Here is a 20845-nt window from a genome sequence, read left to right as displayed (position 1 = left end):
CCGCACAAATCCCGGACGCGGATTTCACGCACGGGTGCAAGAAGTCCGTCAACAAGATTTTGAAACTTGTCGGCTGCCTTGCACGGCTGTCCGCTCACTACGTTGAGGTCCCCCAAATAAGGATAGGTGAACGCACAAGCATTCGAAGAAGTTCATGACACCCCCTCCCCCCCCTCGCATCTGGTCCCCAGGTGGAATGTCCTTCCATTCAATAGAATTCACCTGCTCGGAAACCTGGCAGAGTAGCGCGGTGGGGCCGGTAGGAGGGGCGTTCAGAGTGCTAAAGGGTAAAGTTTGTGGAAGTTAGTTCGTCACACACAGGAGAGAAAAATAGAACCGGGCACGTTTTCCCCTATCGCAGCATGACTGTCCAGAGCTCATTGCCACCATGCCACTGGGTGCCCGGTTAAACGCCCGCCTTTCCTTTCACATTAAACCACTTCTCCCTCCCAGCAAATGGATTCTTTCTGCACTTAGAGCCAGTTTTTCCTTTATGAATACCCCCCACCCTACACCACCGATATGTTTAAGTGGCCGTCAAGGTCCTGAGTCCCATTTGCAATGGATGTCTCACTGCTCAATTTGACGAGGACGAGGCAAACTTGTTCTTGGAAATGGAGATGGTGGCCCAGCGCTCGGTTCGCAAAGGCGTATACGAAGCATGCCTGCGGAGATTGAGCTATACAAGATAAAGGGATGGATAAGAGAATGAGGGGAGTCGAGCCGCTGGGTGCATTTAGAAGCAACCATGCATTGTCTGCTATGATCTTTACCACTAGAAGTTTGCATTCAATTTCATTTCGGGCCTAACCTTTTTATTTTTTTTTCTTTCCTTAAGCGAAGCATTTTTTGCCCATTCCTTCGACTTTCCCACTGCTGCTGCTGTGGCTGCTGCTGTCCGGCACACCGCGTCGGTGGTGGTGGCGGCGGTGAAACTTTACTATTACAGAAATATTTGCGCAGGAGGTCGTTCAGAGCACGTGTATACATGAAGAAGGGGGGCAAAGAGGAAAGCCGACGGGAAACTCTTTTTTCACCACACCTCGAATGCGCAGAATGCCCTCTGGAGCTCCCTGAGCGTCTCCACATTAGGCTCTTGGCAGCTGTAATTATCCGTGACGCCTCTCGGAAGCACTGCAGAAACTGCAGTGCTTCCCTTTCTACTAACCTGCGAGTCCAGAGCGGTCGTAGATAGAATTGTAGAGGGAGGTGAAAAGGCAGTTCGCATACAAAGGTGGGGAGGGGTGACTTGAGAAGGCAAGGAAACCCTACAGGATACGCTTAAATTCAAGGAACCGTACAGTACGTTGCTGCTATTTCTGAAAAATAAACCCCATGCAAATATGTCGAGCGGACAAACTACGCAGGGCGTGCAGTGCAGAGCGGCATTAATTGCTAGAATGGCGTTGCTAGAGTTCGTGGATTTGATCCCAATTGCGGCAGCCGCATTTCGACAGGGGGCGAAATAGAAAACGCACGTGCACTTAGATTTTGGACACGTTAAAGAACACCACGCTGTCAAAATTAATCCGGAGTCCGCCACTACGGCGTGCCTCATAATCCGAGTGGTTTTGGCACGTACAGCCCCATAATCCAATTGAAGTTTAATAGTTCTGCCACAATGCGATGTGCCATGTGAGGAAATGACAACGCTCAACTCTCTCAGAGGTTATAAAATATGGCGGACAACAACGCCTCAAGCAAACACCTCTCCATGTGTGTTCCGCGTAGTAAGCAGACAAATAGCAGTGGTGCATACAAGGTAACGTTTAACATCAACTCACCGCTCTAGTGTTAAACTAAGCGTTGAAGAAATTCAACATTCGCCGTCAACATCACCGCTAATTATCGTCAATCAAAGCATCCAGCACGAAAAGCTTCGCTTACATCGATTCCTGCAGTGCGCGGGATCTGCATATTTCTCTTTCTTTTTCAGTTTCATTTCGGGCCGAACAGCAGGCGCAGTTATCTGCATCATCAATTCATGGCAAGTCACGTGGGTAGGTCTCATCATAAGAAGCCAACATTGACACCAAGGACAACATAGGGGAAATTACTTGTGCCTAATAAATGAAATGAAGAAATGATAAATTAATGGAAATTAAAGTGGATGAAAAGATTTTGAATAAAACATGTTTTATTTAACAGAATGCGTTGTTGGGCAAGTTGTTTCATTGTATTTGGAAAGATTGTATGCGCTTTGTAGACGATCACAAGGAAGAAGACAGGACAGGCGCAAACTAACAACTGAGGTTTATTCGAGGGAAACACTTAAATATGTGATCTTCCTTGTGATCGTCTACAAAGCGCATACATTCTTTCCAAATGTTTTATTTAGATATTCCTGTTTAAGTGTTTGACTGAGGCGATAGTCATAGATTTTTTGTTACTGGAATAATTTTGTATTCTAAAAATATTTATCTTGTGTGATGTAACCTTGGTAATTTCTTGACAGTCCGCATTGTTTTTTTTTTTTGAAATGCAGGTAATTAGTTCAGATTTTCCGGTGTTGTACTTTACCAGATAAGGCTACAATAGTTAAGGCGAGAATGAAATAAAGAGTAATAAACTAACAGCATAGCACACGACGGTAAAATTTCACTGTTGCGACAGAGTAGACCAATCATTTGCGACAATTTAGGAGTAACGTTGGCTACATGATCGTCCCAGGACATCCACTGGTTAAACACGATGCCTAGGGTAATTTGAACTGTGGTGCTATTTCCATGTAAACTATATTTGTTTTGTCAAAGTAACTTGTTTATTCCTGGTCCGAAAGATAGTTGCTTTTGTTTTGTCCACATTACTTTGCGATGCATTTTTTGTGTCCATTTGTATAGGTGTTCGAGCATGCAGTTTGCTGTATCTATTAAGCCCTTGGCATTTTCACCAGCTAAGAATATGCTCGTATCATCTTCGTATATAACAAATTTTGCAAGGGGAAGTACATTGATGATGTCGTTAATAAAACGTTTGAAAAGAAAAGGACCGAGTATACTTCCTTGCGGAACATCGCAGCAAACAGGGTGAGTTTGTGACACTAAAAGCCTGTCGGCGATATTTTATATACGATTTGGTTATCGATGCGGCGTGCCCGCGTAAACCACAGAGTACAACCTTCGGGATAATTAATTGATGATGTATAAGCTCAAACGCCTTTGTAATATCAATAACCATACCTAAGACTGTCCTGTTCTGTTCAAATTGTTTTAGTATATATTACTTCTGCTCTAAGGGTGCGAATTCTGTTGAAAGGTGCTTTCAAAACCCATATTGTGATTTGGTGAGCATTTGATCTTTAGATTCAAATTCTGCACTCTGTTTGTCAAAAGCTTTTTCTGATACCTTTGCGAATATTGGAAATATTGATATTGGGCGGTAATTGCCTAATTGGTTCCTATCACCCTTCTTGAAAAGAACAGAACAGCGGGCGATTTGCTTTGCACACGGAAAGACAGCATTTGCAATGCATAGATTAATGATGTGAGTGATGTAGAGCAAAATAATGTCGAGAATCGATCTTATGGGCCGTAACTGTACTCCATCTATATCACACGGGGGACTATATTGAGCTCTATGAAAATAATTATTACTACGACTTCATTCACGGGATTAAGATATATCGTAAGATAAAGGTTATATCTGGGCCAAACACAAATACCAGCAAACGGGCTTATATAACCCTTGGATAACTTACCGACAAAGTAGGGCCAATAGACGTACTTGTGCTTTCCGTAATACACAAAATTCTTACATAAAACCTAAACATATAGTGTCGGCTGATCGCCATTCGTGGCCAGACCTCCAGAACGGGCATGTGCTACTGTTACACAATTCATAAATGTTGCTTGATACGTGTTGTACTTCCCTATAATTCTTCTCTTGACGGATACGATGGGTTGCCTTCGTTCTCGTGACATCGCTGCGTCATACGGTGCATCTGACCGATTTGGTGTTTGCGTTTTAGCATAGTTTGTGATGGGTGCGGTGCACAGAAAAAAAAATTGCATAAATGTCAAGTTCTGACCTTTGTGCTGGATAAGCGGGAACATTTCCTGAGATTATGCGTTGCATAGGATGAAAGTAAGTGCAAGCCGCTTAGTAAAGCTTCGCTTCACTTGGATTCCAACATGAGCATTGGGCAGCAAATCTCCACGATGCGGCTGCAGCTTACAGCGAACTCACAGGGATTTGAAAAAGAGCCGCTGCAAGAAATGTGTTCATTATATCACGTGATTTTCTTCACGTGAGTGCCTAAAAGCTGTACCCGGTTGTCAACCTCGTCAGATGTTACACACGAGAAAAGGGACGGCGCCATAAATAACAAACGCAGCCATTCTATTTCCAAGCAATTTGATCCCCCTCGATTATGAGCTAATACATTATGCACACAATTACAGGGCAGCATTAAACTCTAACCTACACAAGCACATATTTTTTAATTTTCATGTAGGCTGGCGCTCGAAAACAGCCCGGTCAAGCCGCACGTCAGCCTGAGGTTGTGGGATGAAATCCCAGCCGCGGCGGCCACGTTTCTATAGGGGCTAAGTGCAAAAACGCCCGTGCATTGGGAGCATAGGGTGCAAATACTTGCATTGGGTGCACGTTAAAAAATATCAGGTGGTCAAAATTAATTCGGAGCCCCCTACTACGGCGTGCCTCATAATCATGGTTTCGGCGAGTAAAACTCAGAACTTATTTTTGTATGTGTGTTTTTCAAGCAGTACGTGTTTTGTTTTATTCATCCCGCCATTTACCTTTCTCCCTCTTGTAAATTCTGTGTCTCTCCCAGAGCAGACTTAAACCACATCATGTGGGGGTGCCCTAAGCACCCCCTTCCCCCTTTCTTCAAGCAATTAATATCTAGTGAGGAGCAGTGGGAGGCTGCCTTGCGCAGCTCCAGGCCCGAACTTCAGGAGGCCATCCTGGAGTGGGCTGAGAGGATAAAGGAGGCCTACTTCAAGTAGTTCCTCCCCCCACCCTCTATTCCATTGCCCCCTTTCCTTTAAAGAGGGATAAATAAAAATTTTCATCATCATCATCATTTGTGTGAGCCTATTATCATGCGTCTTTCGTTGCATGTGGCAGCCACATGGCCAGTCACGCATGCCACGTGGCAAATTACGGATGCCACTTGGCAAGTCACGTGGGTAGGTCTCATCATAAGAAGCCAACAAACATTGACAACAAGGACAACATAGGGGAAATTACTTGTGCTTAATAAATGAAATGAAGAAATGTTAAATTAATGGAAATTAAAGTGCATGAAAAAACAACTTGCCGCAGGTGGTAACCGAACCCACAACCTTCGCATTTCGCGTGTGATGCTCTACCAATTGAGCTACCGCGGCGCTGTTTCCCCATCCGCTTTCTTGGGTATTTATGTGTCCTAGTAGAAACCTGGGAGTGTTAGCCAGCGCCACCACTCACTGACCTTGGCGGCAGACGTAGAACGTCATTTTTGCCGCAGGCGTCACGAGACCGTGATCTTTTTGGGTGAAGGCAACTGGTCAATAAACCCACATATGCTACCCTGAAGGCATCAATGTTGCCGGATTCGAGACCCTCGTTATGTAATTAAGGAGAAGAAAGGGGGTTAACCGAGGGGCCCGATTGTTATTAGTCATATCATAAGAAGCCAACAAACATTGACACCAAGGACAACATAGGGGAAATTACTTGTGCTTAATAAATGAAATGAAGAAATGATAAATTAATGGTCTCGTGCTTTCTGGAGCTACCCCGTGGTGTAATTGGCAATTTTCTTCGTCACGATCATTTTTGAATCCCTTTGCAAGCTCGTCAAATAGTGTGTTGACTCATAATAGTAGTCAACGCCATTGAAGCCATTTACACATTGAACAACATCATGCGCAGCAGATCCGTAGTGACATAACATAATTTAATGGGAGTACTAAGTGCTGGCGCTTACGATATCACATTGGCAAGTAAAACCCCAGAATTAAATTCTTTTGTTTAGATTTACATTATCACTAGACGGCATCAGAGGCAAGCTTTTCGTTCTATGTTTAAGTCAGTGGTACATATCTGTAGAATCCGTACACGAGGTACATACTTCAACGATACAGTTTTATACCGAGCGCTCCAAAGGTAACCGGCAAACTTCATTTTCAAGGACAGACTATAGTCATGACGAACGATGAAACATATGTTACTACGTATACCAAACACTTTGTGATTTCTTAAAAGAACATTTCATCACGTGGTTGGTTAGCTTCAGCATATTGTTGATGAGTGCTTTGTTGTCCTTTTTAGTAACGTATATGTATGGTACCTTAAATTTGAGCTCGTAATATTCGCTACTGTATCGTTATTTATTGAATAGATTGTAACACAAGCTATTGCTTTCTGCATACTTCTACCTCTGCGTTCAATGTAGGCCTCCTTCAATCCATCTATGGCTTTTGGCATCCTTACTTTTTATGCTGGAATATGAAATAAAGTGACTGCGACTAAGCTCGGCGCTTCAACGACGAATGTAGTATGTGGACGTGAGTTGTGCGGGGTAGCTAACTTACAGGAATCTGGAAAGGCCCATTGCACTTATTAATTTTCCATGTACAATAAGATTCCCGCTCGAGTTTCATGTCAGGTTAGGCGTCATCCACGCCCAGCTAAAGCATATCATCCCTTCATTGTTCGCCAGCTCGCGGGGCCCTTCCCATCTAGGCCACGTGGTTAGCAGGGAAGCTCGATTTGGAACAGCGGTCCGTACCCGCACAAATCCCGGACGCGGATTTCACGCACGGGTGCAAGAAGTCCGTCAACAAGATTTTGAAACTTGTCGGCTGCCTTGCACGGCTGTCCGCTCACTACGTTGAGGTCCCCCAAATAAGGATAGGTGAACGCACAAGCATTCGCAGAAGTTCATGACACCCCCTCCCCCCCCTCGCATCTGGTCCCCAGGTGGAATGTCTTTCCATTCAATAGAATTCACCTGCTCGGAAACCTGGCAGAGTAGCGCGGTGGGGCCGGTAGGAGGGGCGTTCAGAGTGCTAAAGGGTAAAGTTTGTGGAAGTTAGTTCGTCACACACAGGAGAGAAAAATAGAACCGGGCACGTTTTCCCCTATCGCAGCATGACTGTCCAGAGGTCATTGCCACCATGCCACTGGGTGCCCGGTTAAACGCCCGCCTTTCCTTTCACATTAAACCACTTCTCCCTCCCAGCAAATGGATTCTTTCTGCACTTAGAGCCAGTTTTTCCTTTATGAATACCCCCCACCCTACACCACCGATATGTTTAAGTGGCCGTCAAGGTCCTGAGTCCCATTTGCAATGGATGTCTCACTGCTCAATTTGACGAGGACGAGGCAAACTTGTTCTTGGAAATGGAGATGGTGGCCCAGCGCTCGGTTCGCAAAGGCGTATACGAAGCATGCCTGGGGAGATTGAGCTATACAAGATAAAGGGATGGATAAGAGAATGAGGGGAGTCGAGCCGCTGGGTGCATTTAGAAGCAACCATGCATTGTCTGCTATGATCTTTACCACTAGAAGTTTGCATTCAATTTCATTTCGGGCCTAACCGTTTTTTTTTCTTTCCTTAAGCGAAGCATTCTTTGCCCATTCCTTCGACTTTCCCACTGCTGCTGCTGTGGCTGCTGCTGTCCGGCACACCGCGTCGGTGGTGGTGGCGGCGGTGAAACTTTACTATTACAGAAATATTTGCGCAGGAGGTCGTTCAGAGCACGTGTATACATGAAGAAGGGGGGCAAAGAGGAAAGCCGACGGGAAACTCTTTTTTCACCACACCTCGAATGCGCAGAATGCCCTCTGGAGCTCCCTGAGCGTCTCCACATTAGGCTCTTGGCAGCTGTAATTATCCGTGACGCCTCTCGGAAGCACTGCAGAAACTGCAGTGCTTCCCTTTCTACTAACCTGCGAGTCCAGAGCGGTCGTAGATAGAATTGTAGAGGGAGGTGAAAAGGCAGTTCGCATACAAAGGTGGGGAGGGGTGACTTGAGAAGGCAAGGAAACCCTACAGGATACGCTTAAATTCAAGGAACCGTACAGTACGTTGCTGCTATTTCTGAAAAATAAACCCCATGCAAATATGTCGAGCGGACAAACTACGCAGGGCGTGCAGTGCAGAGCCGCATTAATTGCTAGAATGGCGTTGCTAGAGTTCGTGGATTTGATCCCAATTGCGGCAGCCGCATTTCGACAGGGGGCGAAATAGAAAACGCACGTGCACTTAGATTTTGGACACGTTAAAGAACACCACGCTGTCAAAATTAATCCGGAGTCCGCCACTACGGCGTGCCTCATAATCCGAGTGGTTTTGGCACGTACAGCCCCATAATCCAATTGAAGTTTAATAGTTCTGCCACGATGCGATGTGCCATGTGAGGAAATGACAACGCTCAACTCCCTCAGACGTTATAAAATATGGCGGACAACAACGCCTCAAGCAAACACCTCTCCATGTGTGTTCCGCGTAGTAAGCAGACAAATAGCAGTGGTGCATACAAGGTAATGTTTAACATCAACTCACCGCTCTAGTGTTAAACTAAGCGTTGAAGAAATTCAACATTCGCCGTCAACATCACCGCTAATTATCGTCAATCAAAGCATCCAGCACGAAAAGCTTCGCTTACATCGATTCCCGCAGTGCGTGGGATCTGCATATTTCTTTTTTTTTTTTCAGTTTCATTTCGGGCCGAACAGCAGGCGCAGTTATCTGCATTATCAATTCTGATGTCATCTTTGAAGAACAAATGAAAGGATTTTGTTGTATTGCTGACGTTTCTTCAAAGTTAATGTTTCCTGAGGAGATGTTGCTGCTGCTTGCGAAAGTGTTGGTGCGTGCGTAGGCGTGCCCCCTCCAAGCGCTCGCTTTGACGGGGCGCGCCTTTCTTTCCTTCCAAGAAGCGCGTCTTCCTCAACCTGATCGTCGTCATGCGTGAGCACCTTGCGCGCGTGCTCAAAAACACGTGTTCGCAACACGTGCTCGCGAAGAATATGTATATTAACATATAATCTTTCCAAAGTGTTTACCACATTTCTCGCCTTATAATTTTCAACGCTTCATTAAACGCGCAGCGCATGGCGTGAATGTACGTTGTATTAGGTAATATCGGCCAGAAGATGTGACTAGTGGCCAAGAGTTCTTTTTTATGTTCACATATAACTTTTTGTAGTTTCTCGTACCACAAACATAATTTCCTCAATTTTTGTCTTCGCACATTTGGCAGTGAGAAATTTAGTTCCTTTTCTCGCGTAGACGAACGAGTAATGCATAGTCTTATTTACTAGAAAGCTGTACGGACTCCTTACTATGGGAAGTAAAGAAAGAAAGAAACCAAAAATAAAAATGTATTACTATTACTGACACGACTCACTTATAATCAGCGTTCTATGTATCAGAAACAGGGGGCCGTCAGTCACACGGCGAGTTACTAGAGCAGTCACTACACCTTGATAGACCTTAATACTAAAGCAGAACAGGCTGGTGCAATTTCTGTGCTCTTCATCTGCCGTACTTGCCCAACTCTCAGTTAAGCCGCAATAAGAGTTCCGCTTCAAGTTTAATGCGAGATCGAATGCCTTGATTTCGTTGTATACGTGTATGCACGCGTTGAAGGAAGTACGTGTGCGTTTATGCACGTGAGCCTCTGCCATTCTGAATGACGATCTCGACGCTGCAGCGATATTCGGGGCTAACGAATGCGGCCACTGCCAGAGTCCATTTTAAGCTTTCAAGTCAACGTATACGGATGAGAAAAAATAATTGCAAGAAAAATGTGGTCGTGGAACAAATGGTGTAAGTAGTCCAGGTGCGGACGCCCTGGACTAAGACGGACAAAAAACAAAAGGAAGAAATAATTTATTGCGGGACCATTTTATACGCTAAAGCAACACACTACCATCGGATGACTATTTCGATCAACTGCAATGTGATAGAGGCCACGTACACAAGTTGAAATATACTATTTTTTTAGCCTGTTAGCAGCAAAGTCACCGTTTTGTGAGTTTTACATCAATATGGAATATAATAAACTGAATTACGTGTCCTTCCTTGTACTCGTCACAGCATTGGTGGCCTACTAGCGCAAGCCACCGTTCCCCGAAGAAAAAATCGTTCATATTTCTCTTTTTTTCTTTTTTGTGGCAAGTCGCATGCAGAGCTATGGTTTCGGCGAAATGGTTACTTCCTTACATATAAATTTTCAAATTTCTGTATTGGTAATTAAAACTTATCGTGAGTTTAATATACACCAGTAATTGTTCACAAGGTTATAAATACTTTGTTTCTTGTTTGCCCAATTTCGTTATCTATTGGCTACAAGAAATGGAACCTCTCAGTTTCTGCTCAAAATTCATCATGTCTGACTTAGATACTCTGCCCTGTACTCTGCCATTAAACGTGCGGAAAGAATAAGCATCTTATTTGTTTTATTCGCGTTTCCTTTTCAGACTTAACGAAAACTCGTTCATCCCGAGCTACTGTGATCACAGTGATAATTTAATTGCACTAAAGAGCGGCGGACACATACTCATTGCCGATGTTGGTCTTTTACAGCATGTTTAGATGCCTCAAACATTTGCGTACTTCTATTGGTTGAAATCGTTTTATATATGGCTTTCATAAGTCCTGAAAATGATCACAGTGATAATTTAATTGCATTAAAGATCGTCGGAAACACACTTATTGCCGATGTTGGTGATTTACAGCAGGTTTAGATGTCTCAAAGATTTGTGTACTTCTATTGGTCGAAATCGTTCTATATCTGGCTTTCATAGATCATGAAAAGGTGTTTGGTTCATTAGAGATACTAGCAGTCATGAAAACATTGTGTAATCAAGGAGTGCAGGAAGCATACGTGAATAACTTGGGAAATATCTACAAAGATTACAAAGCTATTTTGGTTCTCCGCAAGAAAAGTAGAAAAATGCTTATCGAGAAAAGGGTCAGGCAACGAGTCACAATTTCGGCAATGTTATTCACTGCATGCTTGGAAGAAGTATTCAAGGAATTAAACTGGAAAGGCTTAGGAGTGAGGATCCACGTCGAATATCTCAGCAAACGTCGGTTTGCAAATGACATTGTCTTGTTCAGCAACGCTGGGGCCGAATTACAAGAAATAATTGAGGGCCTTAACCGAGAAAGTATAAGAGGGGCATCGACGATTAATATGCAGAAGACAAAGATAATGTTCAAGAGCCTGGTAAAATGTTAGGCGTAACGTTAAGATACAGGAAGTTGGTGGTGTGGATCGGAGAGCCAACGAGGATAGCATTAAGAGAAACAAAAATGGAGCTGGGCAGGCCATTTAATGCGCAGGGTAAATAACCGGTGGACCATTAGATTTACAGAATGGGTGCCAAGGGAAGGAAACGTGGCATGGTGAAATTAGGAAATTTGCAGGTGTGAGTTGGAATCAGCTGGCACAGGAAATGGGCGAGGTCTTCGTCTTGCAGTGGACTAAGGCCTCGCCCTTCATGATGATTGATTGAAATCAGCACTTTCTCATCAGCTAGAAATAATCAAACTTGTCTTAATTTCTCATCGGATGTTACTAAATGTACAAGGACCATTCTGCTTCAACGACAGCAGGTCACAAGTATTCCCCCAGACAAAATAAAGATGCTTTCGAGAAAGCAGACTATCTAAATGTACTTGTTATGCTTTCAAGCGACACAGGTTTGCACGTTTACTTAACGCATTTAATTTTGTATATTGTCATTCAAAAATTCGTTGCATAGATCGAACGTATGCTCATTTCTAAAGCTTAATGGCACTCAACATGCGCGTGTAGCATTGATAATACTAGCAATCTTTCCCATGCATCGTGGGTACTAACATTGTAACGTGGCGTCTTTCAGAGTACTTGCCCTGCATACACCTTATGTATATATCCCGTAGTGGCGGAAGCAAATGAATATAAACAATCTTCACAACCAGTATTCGAAACGTTAGTAAGTGTCTGAAATTAAACAGCGGACGCCTGAGGCTTCCGTTTAGCCAACGTTTCGACCAGAGGACTTGTCTTCGTTATTTCCTTGGGAGCGTTTGTATGTGTATGGACCAGAACAATTAAGCACTTTATTCGTTTATACGTGGTCATGGCTTATCACAATGAACGAAGAAAGCGTTTATTACTGCAAAGTTGAGTGTATAACTAAATAATTATTAGAATAATGTTTACAAAAGCAGGCGTTGTGGACCAGCTAGCACATGCGTGCGGAGTCAAGACAAAATCGAAAATGTGCATTGTCTGCGAGTCTCAGAGCAATAAAGGCAAGTTTTTCCTTTAGTCGGAACGATAGCGGTAGCAGCATTACCAAGTTACGTTGCAACGGAGCGCATGTATATTTTATCTATGCAGTCCATCCATAAACATGAACAAATAATCCCCACTACCGGAACACCACGTCTGCAATACATTTGAGTGCAAATAATTGCGATTTAGCCGAAAAATGTCTGGTATCCAAGAGGTTCACAGGAGTTGATGTGATGAACGACTGTTTATCACATCAAACATCCCTTCTTCAACCAATGTTGAGAGACATCCCTTGTTCAACCGCTGTTCATTGTGTTCTTTTTAGCGCTGAATTTCCGCATTTCATTGCTTCGCGCTCAAAAATCACGCCATGTTCTGTATAACTTTTCATGCTTTCACGATGATGGCGATGAAAGTTGTTGCATTCTCACTTCAGTTTTGTTTTAGCACGCACAGTCGGCGATGTGAAATTTATTGGAAAATGTCCGAATATGTGAATAGCGTCTATTAGATTAGAGAAGGGAATCTAATTTTGATTTATTAATTCGAAAGTTTCACATATGTGGACTTTTCTCTATTTTTTCTTTTCTCTTATACACGTGGCGACCGCGTGCGCCCCTCTCACGCCCTAGGCCTAATCATGGCGCCTATCTTTCCCCTGTGAGAGGGCTAAGGAGAAAGCCAGAGAGAGGGTCGCATAGGGAAAGAGAATAGAGTGAGGAGGAGTACGAGAAGAGAATCTGGCAGATGGCAACACAGTCACGTTGGCAGGAGTGGAAAGGCGAAAGAGGACGTAGAGGCAAGAAAAAAAAAGGATGAGGGGAAAGGGGGTGCATGGCACGCCTTCACCACGGGAGGCGGAGCTTGAGGAGCAGAGAGGGTTTCTACGCCTCCCATTGGCTGGCCCGGTGTACGCAACTAGTGACATCACCGGACCTGCATGATATTTATTCAAAGCGATGGTCCTGGAGGAACCAGCACTCGCTCCTCACTCAGCCATGAACGGAGAAGCAGTGGAGACGACTTCGGGAGAAGGACCATCACTCGCAAGAATGACGATGAGGATTTTGGTCGTCTTCCTGTGCGTCACGGCGACATTGGCCGACTACGATGTTGAGCGCAGCAACGATAAGACAGGATGTGAGTGCAATTGCGTGCTTTCTTATTCTGCGTGGCAACGGGCGAATTTGTTGTCTTCGTTTGTACCAGGGCCAACGTGGTGCCACTTGTACTTTAGTGAATCCGAGGTATTAAGTATAGGGCAGCCTTCATGTAGCAACGGTCTAGTTTAAGGTAAATTTTGTGCATATCCGACTGCCATGGATCGCTCGTGAGTTTTATGCGATTCACCTGAGTGTTTCGCTCTGTACAACTCTTCTAATCGGACCGTCTTAGTTGCGGCCCTGAGTGACGGTTCTTTGTTGAGGCAGGGCATCGCCTGATATAGCAGAACGTTTTCAAATTCGTATTGCTGAACGTAAATCTAGCCTTACGACCTCGCCAGCCTTCGCCCTCTGGGTTTGCTTGTCATCGCTCGCTCAGGTAGAACTGTGGACAGCAAACAATTGATCGGTGTTTTTTGTGCCATATGACAAATTCATTTCAACGTGTGCCCCTGCCTCTTTCAGTTGGCGTGTCGTCAATGGCCCAGAGTCTGGGCCTTCCCAGCAACGCGGCATCGTTGGGCCAGAGCATGGGCCTGCCCGGCTTCCTGGTTCAGACGATGGACCGCGTGACCGCCACGCCGCCGCAGTGTGTCGCCGACTCTGGCCAGGAGGGCGTCTGCGTGCTCGCCAAGCAGTGTCTCAAGGACGGAGGCGTCTCGCTGGGACGGTGCTCCGACGGGAAAACGATCTGCTGCCACCGTAAGTGGGAACAACGTTTCAGTTGTTGTTCATATCTTGTGAATGGTTTAGTACTGAGTGAGACAACATTTTGCGTAGAATGGAAATGAGAAAATAAGATTGTACGTATCGCATTCACATGTATTTTTGTACATAACGGCATTCCAAAAGAAATGCGGAGGAAACTCCAGACCAGCTAGACCGCAACCACGCAATATTTGCAAGCAGCTTTCTTTTTTTTTTGGGGGGGGGGGGGGGGGGGGCTACTGTGGCTACAAATAGCTACAGCGCTATTCGGGTTTCCTTGTTTCGTTTCCTGTCGTTGTCCCTATGTGCGCTGTGGAACGTGAAACACTGAATAGCCCGGGCTCAAACCTTAACATTGTTATTATTAGCTTTGCAGTTTTCTAGAGCAGTGCACCCGCTTTTTTACGCACACTTGCCCCTCGTTTAAAATGCAGGTCCCGAACAGGAGACGTCGGTCAGGTGCGGCAGCGTGGTGACCGACGACGAGGTGGTGTTCCGCAGTCCCGAGTACCCGCACCAGCAAGCCGTCTTCGGACAGTGCCAGGTCACGGTGCACGCCCGAGAGGAGGTCTGCCAGCTGCGGCTGGACTTCTCCGAGTTTTCGCTCTCGCCGCCGGAGACTTGCGGGCCACGGGCCGGCCACTGCCTGGACGACGCGTTCAGCGTGTCCGCAGGCCTCGAGTCCGCCAACTACCCCGTCCTCTGCGGTTTCAACAGCGGCCAGCACAGTACGAACATCTGCATTTATCCGCGTCACAGCCAGCATGCTATGTCAGGGTCAGAGCGAGGGTTAGGGGTTATATCACCCAGATCACTGTGGTGACACTGTTTAGCACAGCTTACATATGTGCCATTACAGGTATGTCGGCATGTAAGCATTTTAGCTACAAGTGAACATGGGGTACGACCATTTAATAACGAAAAAAAAATACCGAATTTAAGAACGCGTTAAACAACGCCTAGTCCGCATGTGCAAATTCGAAAAGTTCGTGCAGCCGCCCCTGGGTACAGTCCTGCGCAACGTACCGCTCGGCTCGTCCGGAGTGCACGCATTAAACTTTTCGTAATTGAGATGAAGACGAACGTTGACTATTGCGCTTAATTATAGTATGCGACAATGTTCTGTCAAGCTTTTATATGCCTAATAGGTCTCCAAATACGGCCTCCCAAATAATGCGCGCATTTTTTCTTCCTTTCTCACCAGTGTACGTTGACGTGAGCCAGACCAAGCAGGCCGTCCTTTCTGTTCGTCTGAGTGCCCGCACAGAAATGGAGCGCCGGTGGAGCATTCGTATCACGCAGGTGGCCTGCTGGAGTCCCACTATGGGTGAGTCCTCCTGTATACTGTGTGCTTCCATTACGACTATTTGTCGTGGTTAGAGCTCACAATGAATGCTAGCGGTATGGTAACACTGCGCCTACATTATTGCAGCTCCTGAGGGCTGTCTGCAGTACCACACCAAAGCTGCAGATATCATCACCAGCTTCAACTTCGCCCGCAACCCAACCGGTTTCCATTATTTTGCCAACATGCATTACTCCATTTGCATCCGACGTCAGCTCGGCTTTTGCTCTATCCTGGTGAGTTATAATTAGTCTGCGCATCAGTTCGGTTGCACTCTTAAGGTGCAGTGCGCCGATATGTGTTGCACGCAATAACAACCATTTTTACGGCATTGTGCGAGTGCATTGCGATGAAGTAGCGCCAGAATAAGCTATTCTGGTATAGAAAGCACATGCTTTGTTATGCAGCAAGAAATGCTGAGGTCGCTATCTACACGGCGTTTCTCATTCCGCGAGTGTTGCATGGAAGGTGCGGGTCATATATGTTTCGTGCAATTCCTTTTGCAGTTCCAGGAGAATGGTGCCAACGGCTTCCGCCTCAGCCCCCTGGTAAACCAGCGTTGCCGCGACGCTTACGTACTCATTCCTACCGGCTCAACTGGCACTGTCACCGAGGGCAACCTGGGTGACCGGATCTGCGGCACCACTTTTACACCTGTTGCTTGTAAGTTCTCCTATACGTTGCTTAACATGATGCTTGCTAGGAGCAAGAAGTGTGCACATGGACACGCTCTCTGGAGCGCACGTCCATGCATCGCAAGCTTTGTGCGCCTCCTAGCTAGTGCAAGTTGCGCTTTCGCGCGCTTTTTCTTCCTTTTCTGTTTTCCCTGGTCGTACTAACGTTGTATATGCTTTCCGCAGCCAACCTCGCACCCTTCCGTGTATCGTTCGTGACTGGGCCTCGTATTGGCTACACGGACTGCCCTTGCCCGGGACGCCGCCCGAGTGCACCTACATCGCGCCCGAACACGCCAGAGCGCCCCAATTTGCCCCCACGCCAGCCCACTCTGCCACCACGTCAGCCCACACTGCCGCCACTTCCTCCCCCTCGTCCCAACCCACCTACCGCGACTGTGCGGCCGCCTGTTCCTGAGACTCCTATCGGATCCCAGCAACCCGGAGGACTGGGCTTCCCTCCGTCAAACCAGACGCAGGGAAGGCAGTTCGCCGACGCCCTGGTGTGCCGCGCTGGCGGCTTCAGTCTGCGCTACGCTCAGCTACCTCACGGTTGCTGAGTGTCCACGTGTCTACCTCCCCGTTCTAGTCCACTGTACAGTTCTGTAAATACTGTAAATACTGCAATAAAGTATTGTATATTCACGGCGCTCCTGTAGCATGGATCAATGCAGCGAACGGATGTACGCGTGAATGCAGCCACCATGCGCAGTCGCTAAAGTGTTCGCGCTATGCCGTCGTGTACGTTGTCGGTTTTATTGCAATAGCAGGCGTCGATACAAGCAGATAAGGCATATTTTAAAGCGAAGCTTCTTTGCCTTTCCCACTGCTATGTACCGCGCCGGGGGTGGTTCAGAGCGTGACGGGAAAACGCGAGAAACCGCGTTGAATGTGCGCATGCCCTCTGGAACTCCCTGGCCACATTAGCCTCTTCACAGCTGTGATTATCCGTGACCCCGGTTTACCTTTCTACTAACATGCAAGTCCAGAGGGTAGCGAGATAGGAGGCAGAGAATGGGTAGACCCGACGCAGTCACGAAACGAGTGCCTTGCCACTCGCTGTTCCCCTGCAAAGTGGTAGGGGTGACGTGGGAAGGCAGGGAAACGGGATATATTCAATTTCAAGGCACGATGCGTAAAATTAATCCTGCGTCCGTCACTACGGCGTGCCTCATAATCCAATTCTGGTTTTGGCACATGCAGCCTCATAATCCAATTCAAGTTGAATACTTCTGCCACGATGCGGTGAGGCAATGATAATGCTAACCTTCTCGAGGTGGCTTGACCCCGCGTGCCCTCCCGTGCCGTCCATTTCGCGAAGCTCGCCACTCGAGACATAAACTTGGAACTAAGTTTTTTAGGGTAGGTAAGAGGGGATCCTGGCTACATTTTTATTTCAACAAAATGTTTGTATGACTTATCAAAATCCCTCCACACATCGGCGCCAAGCTTAATCTTTAGCGCACGCTTTTGTCTGAGCCTAAAAAAATCTTAAACATGATACTTAGGTCGAAAATGCGGCTTACGCAATTGCACGATGTTCCTAATTTTAGATTCTAAAAAGTTATATAATTTTCTGTTTTCGTACCTTTTATACCTACTTGACACAACTTGGTTAATTTAGTTAATAAAACAAGGGCATTCGTTTGTACGGGCCCTCTACACAAACACTTGGCAACTGAACAAGACGCTATAAAGACGGGCCTTTCTTGTTATCGCGAGCTTCTCAGTGTCAAGATTTTTTCCTGCGCATACACACAGAGTGTGCAGCAAGGTATTTATAGTCTCTCTTAGCATTGTCTTGTATTTAGGCTGCAAGTATTGAAAAATCACAGAACGTCAAAAACTAGTTTTCGTGCGAGAATTAGAAAATGAAATATTTGATCTGACTCAAAATTCGGCAGGATTATCTAGTGTCATCAGTAATCTGTTATATGAAAAACGTGTTGCATTATTTTTTTTTCTAAGTGCAAAAGAAAGCAATGAGTATTCATAATAAAGCGCGCGCTTTATTATACCGGCCAATCTTAGCCAATAAATGTCTGCGATTGGAGCTAAGGTGCACGAGAATTTCTGGCACTGTGTTGGCCGGGGCACTGTTATTTGAGGGAATCAAGACTGGCTGAATGAGCAGACGGTCATGAGCAGCAATCGTGTCTAGGAAGAGCCGCAAGTGGAAGCCATAGTATGGCCACCAAACTGCGCTATACGTGGCGATGTACAGCTACATAGCTTATCGTCGTTTGCGTTTGTTTTGAAATGGTGCGCTGACAAAAGAAAAAAAAAAAGGGCCACTTGAAGTGCACGGATATTTTCTAATCCGGGACATCAAGACAGTTTGTCTTGTAGTTTGTGTTCTGGGAACAAAACTTCAATGGATAGTCTTCAATGAACCACGTGGTGTCTGCTTCCTCTTTCTTCTCCTGTTTGTTTTTTGTTCCATTAGTGTACACTGCCTTCGTTCTAAATGACCATGTGCCAACTAGCCCAACAGTAAACGGCCTTCCGTGCTTTGCGCTGCTTTTTCATGTCATGAACAAAGATTTATTGGCGGCAGGTAGTCCTCGTGACAGCTTTGATTGCGTTGCTGGTATAGTGGTTTTACCATCGTGGCGCAGGCCGATGTACATGTACAGGAAAAACATTGATTCAAAGTGGAGGAAAAGAACTAGGAAGCTTACCAGCAAGTATGCGGCCTGTAGGGTGGACAACACAGCAACAAAGAACGTCAAGCGGAAAGTCGGAGAGGTTGAAATAATCTGATGGGTGGCGGCAATGGAAAAGAAACCTGGCATGAGTAACTACTTAAGAGGAAAGAAACGAAATCAGGAAAGAAACAGTTTATGATAACTGAGAGGCAAGCTCGTTACTTTTCGAAGCGAGATCAAGATGCCTTAGAACACGCACCTATAAAGTGAGATATAAGAAGGAAGAAGCATGTGCTCGCTGCGGTAAAGCTATAGAGACATGATGGAGCATGATTTATTAGAATGTGAAGACATTTGCCCAGCGGTCGATTTAGGCACCACTGACCTAGAAGCCCTTGCGTTCAGCGAGAACAGGGGAAAAGTAAACATGTCCGCAATAGAGATTAGTAATAGGCGATTGCAAGATTGGTGGAAGAAAAGTAGGGAAAAACAAAAAGAAAACGGAGACGTACAAAAGCAAAGTTCACAATAGGGGGTCAGAAAATTTGGTTGAGGGAGTTTATCGTGTTCTTTTTTAACCCTAGGTAGGACACTTGGTAGCAAGAGCTTGGTGGGGCGGCCCACCACCCCGTTCCAAAGGGGACGCTCATAACATCCATTAATCCACCCATCCGGTGCAATAGGCTACATCAACATGCAGGGCGGCACAAGAAAGGAAAAGTGGGTAGAGATTGAGGAGCAGTTAAATAGAGAACAAATAGGGGTGTGTGCGGCTACAGAAACGCACCTTAGAGACTCGGAAGAGCCGCCAGCGATTGATGTTTGGGAAGGGTGTGACAGAGCTAAGTCGGAAAGAAAGGGAGGGGGAGTCGGAATGCTCATCCATCAGGGAGCTAAATATAAAAGAGTAAATTCAAAATGTAAAGAGCATCTTTGGTTATCAGGTACCATGAATGAAAAAAGGAAACTTGTCTGGGCGTAATGTATTTGCGGACAGGAAATAATTGGACAGAGAAGAATCAAGAGTTAACGGAATGCATAAGTGCCCATATTAAGGGTTTCGGGAATGATGGCGAAATTATCCTATTATAGGTGACATGAATGCCCACATACAGGATCTAGATGGCTGCACCAACAACAGGAAGTCACTGCTAGATTGTTGCGAGCAACATAACCTCGTCATCGTGATTGCAGCGCCTAAGTGTGAAGGGTAGAACACGTGGGAAGTGGGATACCGGCAATCGACCATTGATTACTGTCTGGTGACAGAAGGAATTCGTGATAAGTTGAGGGAAATGGTCATTGACGAGGATTGGTATAGCATCATAGGGAGTGACCATAAACGCATCATTTTTTAAATGTAATATGTAGTTGGGAAAGAGAGCAAGGATCGAGTGCAAAATGCCAGTCCAAATTTGAACGCTGAACAAATAACAAATATAGTCACACGAGTCGAGGAACAACTTTGCAAATTGCCAAGTAAGGAGTGGGAATATAGCGAGCTTCTAAGCGGAAACGATAAAAAGCGGATACGTACAAAAAGAAAGTTCACAACAGGGGGTCAGAAAATTTAGTTATAGAAATTCATCGTGCGTTTTCTTTTTCTTTTCTTCATTACCTAGGTAGGACATTAGGCAGTATAATAGCAAGAGCTTGGTGGCGCAACCCACCTCCCCGTTCCAAAAAGGACGCTCATAACATCCATCCATCTATCCATCTATGCGCTCTTAACAGGGCGATATCGGTCTATACTGGATTTGGAGTCCTAGCTTGCTAAATTGATGCAGAAATGCTGGTAATTTCCAACACTTTCCCAAGAAGTCATACAGTTAGACCTCGTTATAACGAACAAATGAAGATAACCAAGTGATCGTTGGTCCGTCTTGACTGTGCTCTTAAAACAGCGCTACGGACGAGGACGGAAAGTGCAAAAACGACAGGATGGGCGCTGATTTTTCAAGTCGATCCAAGTGATGGCAGGGTCGATCGTAGCCACTGACGAGAGGATAGAACCCACTGTGTGGAAGAAATTTGCAGCACCAACACCTTTATTCAGCCGAGT

General features: G+C 45.7%; 1 protein-coding gene across 1 annotated transcript in view; it reads left to right on the top strand.

Moving 5' to 3' along the window:
• LOC126545156 (uncharacterized) overlaps positions 1–16781 on the top strand; it is a 65930-nt gene extending 49149 nt beyond the window's left edge. The window contains exons 2-7 of the mRNA XM_072285078.1: positions 13874–14110; positions 14551–14844; positions 15321–15443; positions 15549–15697; positions 15968–16124; positions 16322–16781. Coding sequence (XP_072141179.1) covers positions 13874–14110; positions 14551–14844; positions 15321–15443; positions 15549–15697; positions 15968–16124; positions 16322–16695 — 1334 coding nt within the window. The 3' untranslated portion in view covers positions 16696–16781. The remainder of the gene's footprint in view (positions 1–13873; positions 14111–14550; positions 14845–15320; positions 15444–15548; positions 15698–15967; positions 16125–16321) is intronic.
• Positions 16782–20845: the final 4064 nt, after the last annotated feature.

This window comes from Dermacentor andersoni, chromosome 10 (genome assembly GCF_023375885.2).
Source record: "Dermacentor andersoni chromosome 10, qqDerAnde1_hic_scaffold, whole genome shotgun sequence".
NCBI classification, from domain to species: Eukaryota; Metazoa; Arthropoda; class Arachnida; order Ixodida; family Ixodidae; genus Dermacentor; species Dermacentor andersoni.
The sequence above is the reverse complement of the archived record's forward strand: the minus strand, read 5'-3'. Positions and strand labels throughout refer to the sequence as shown.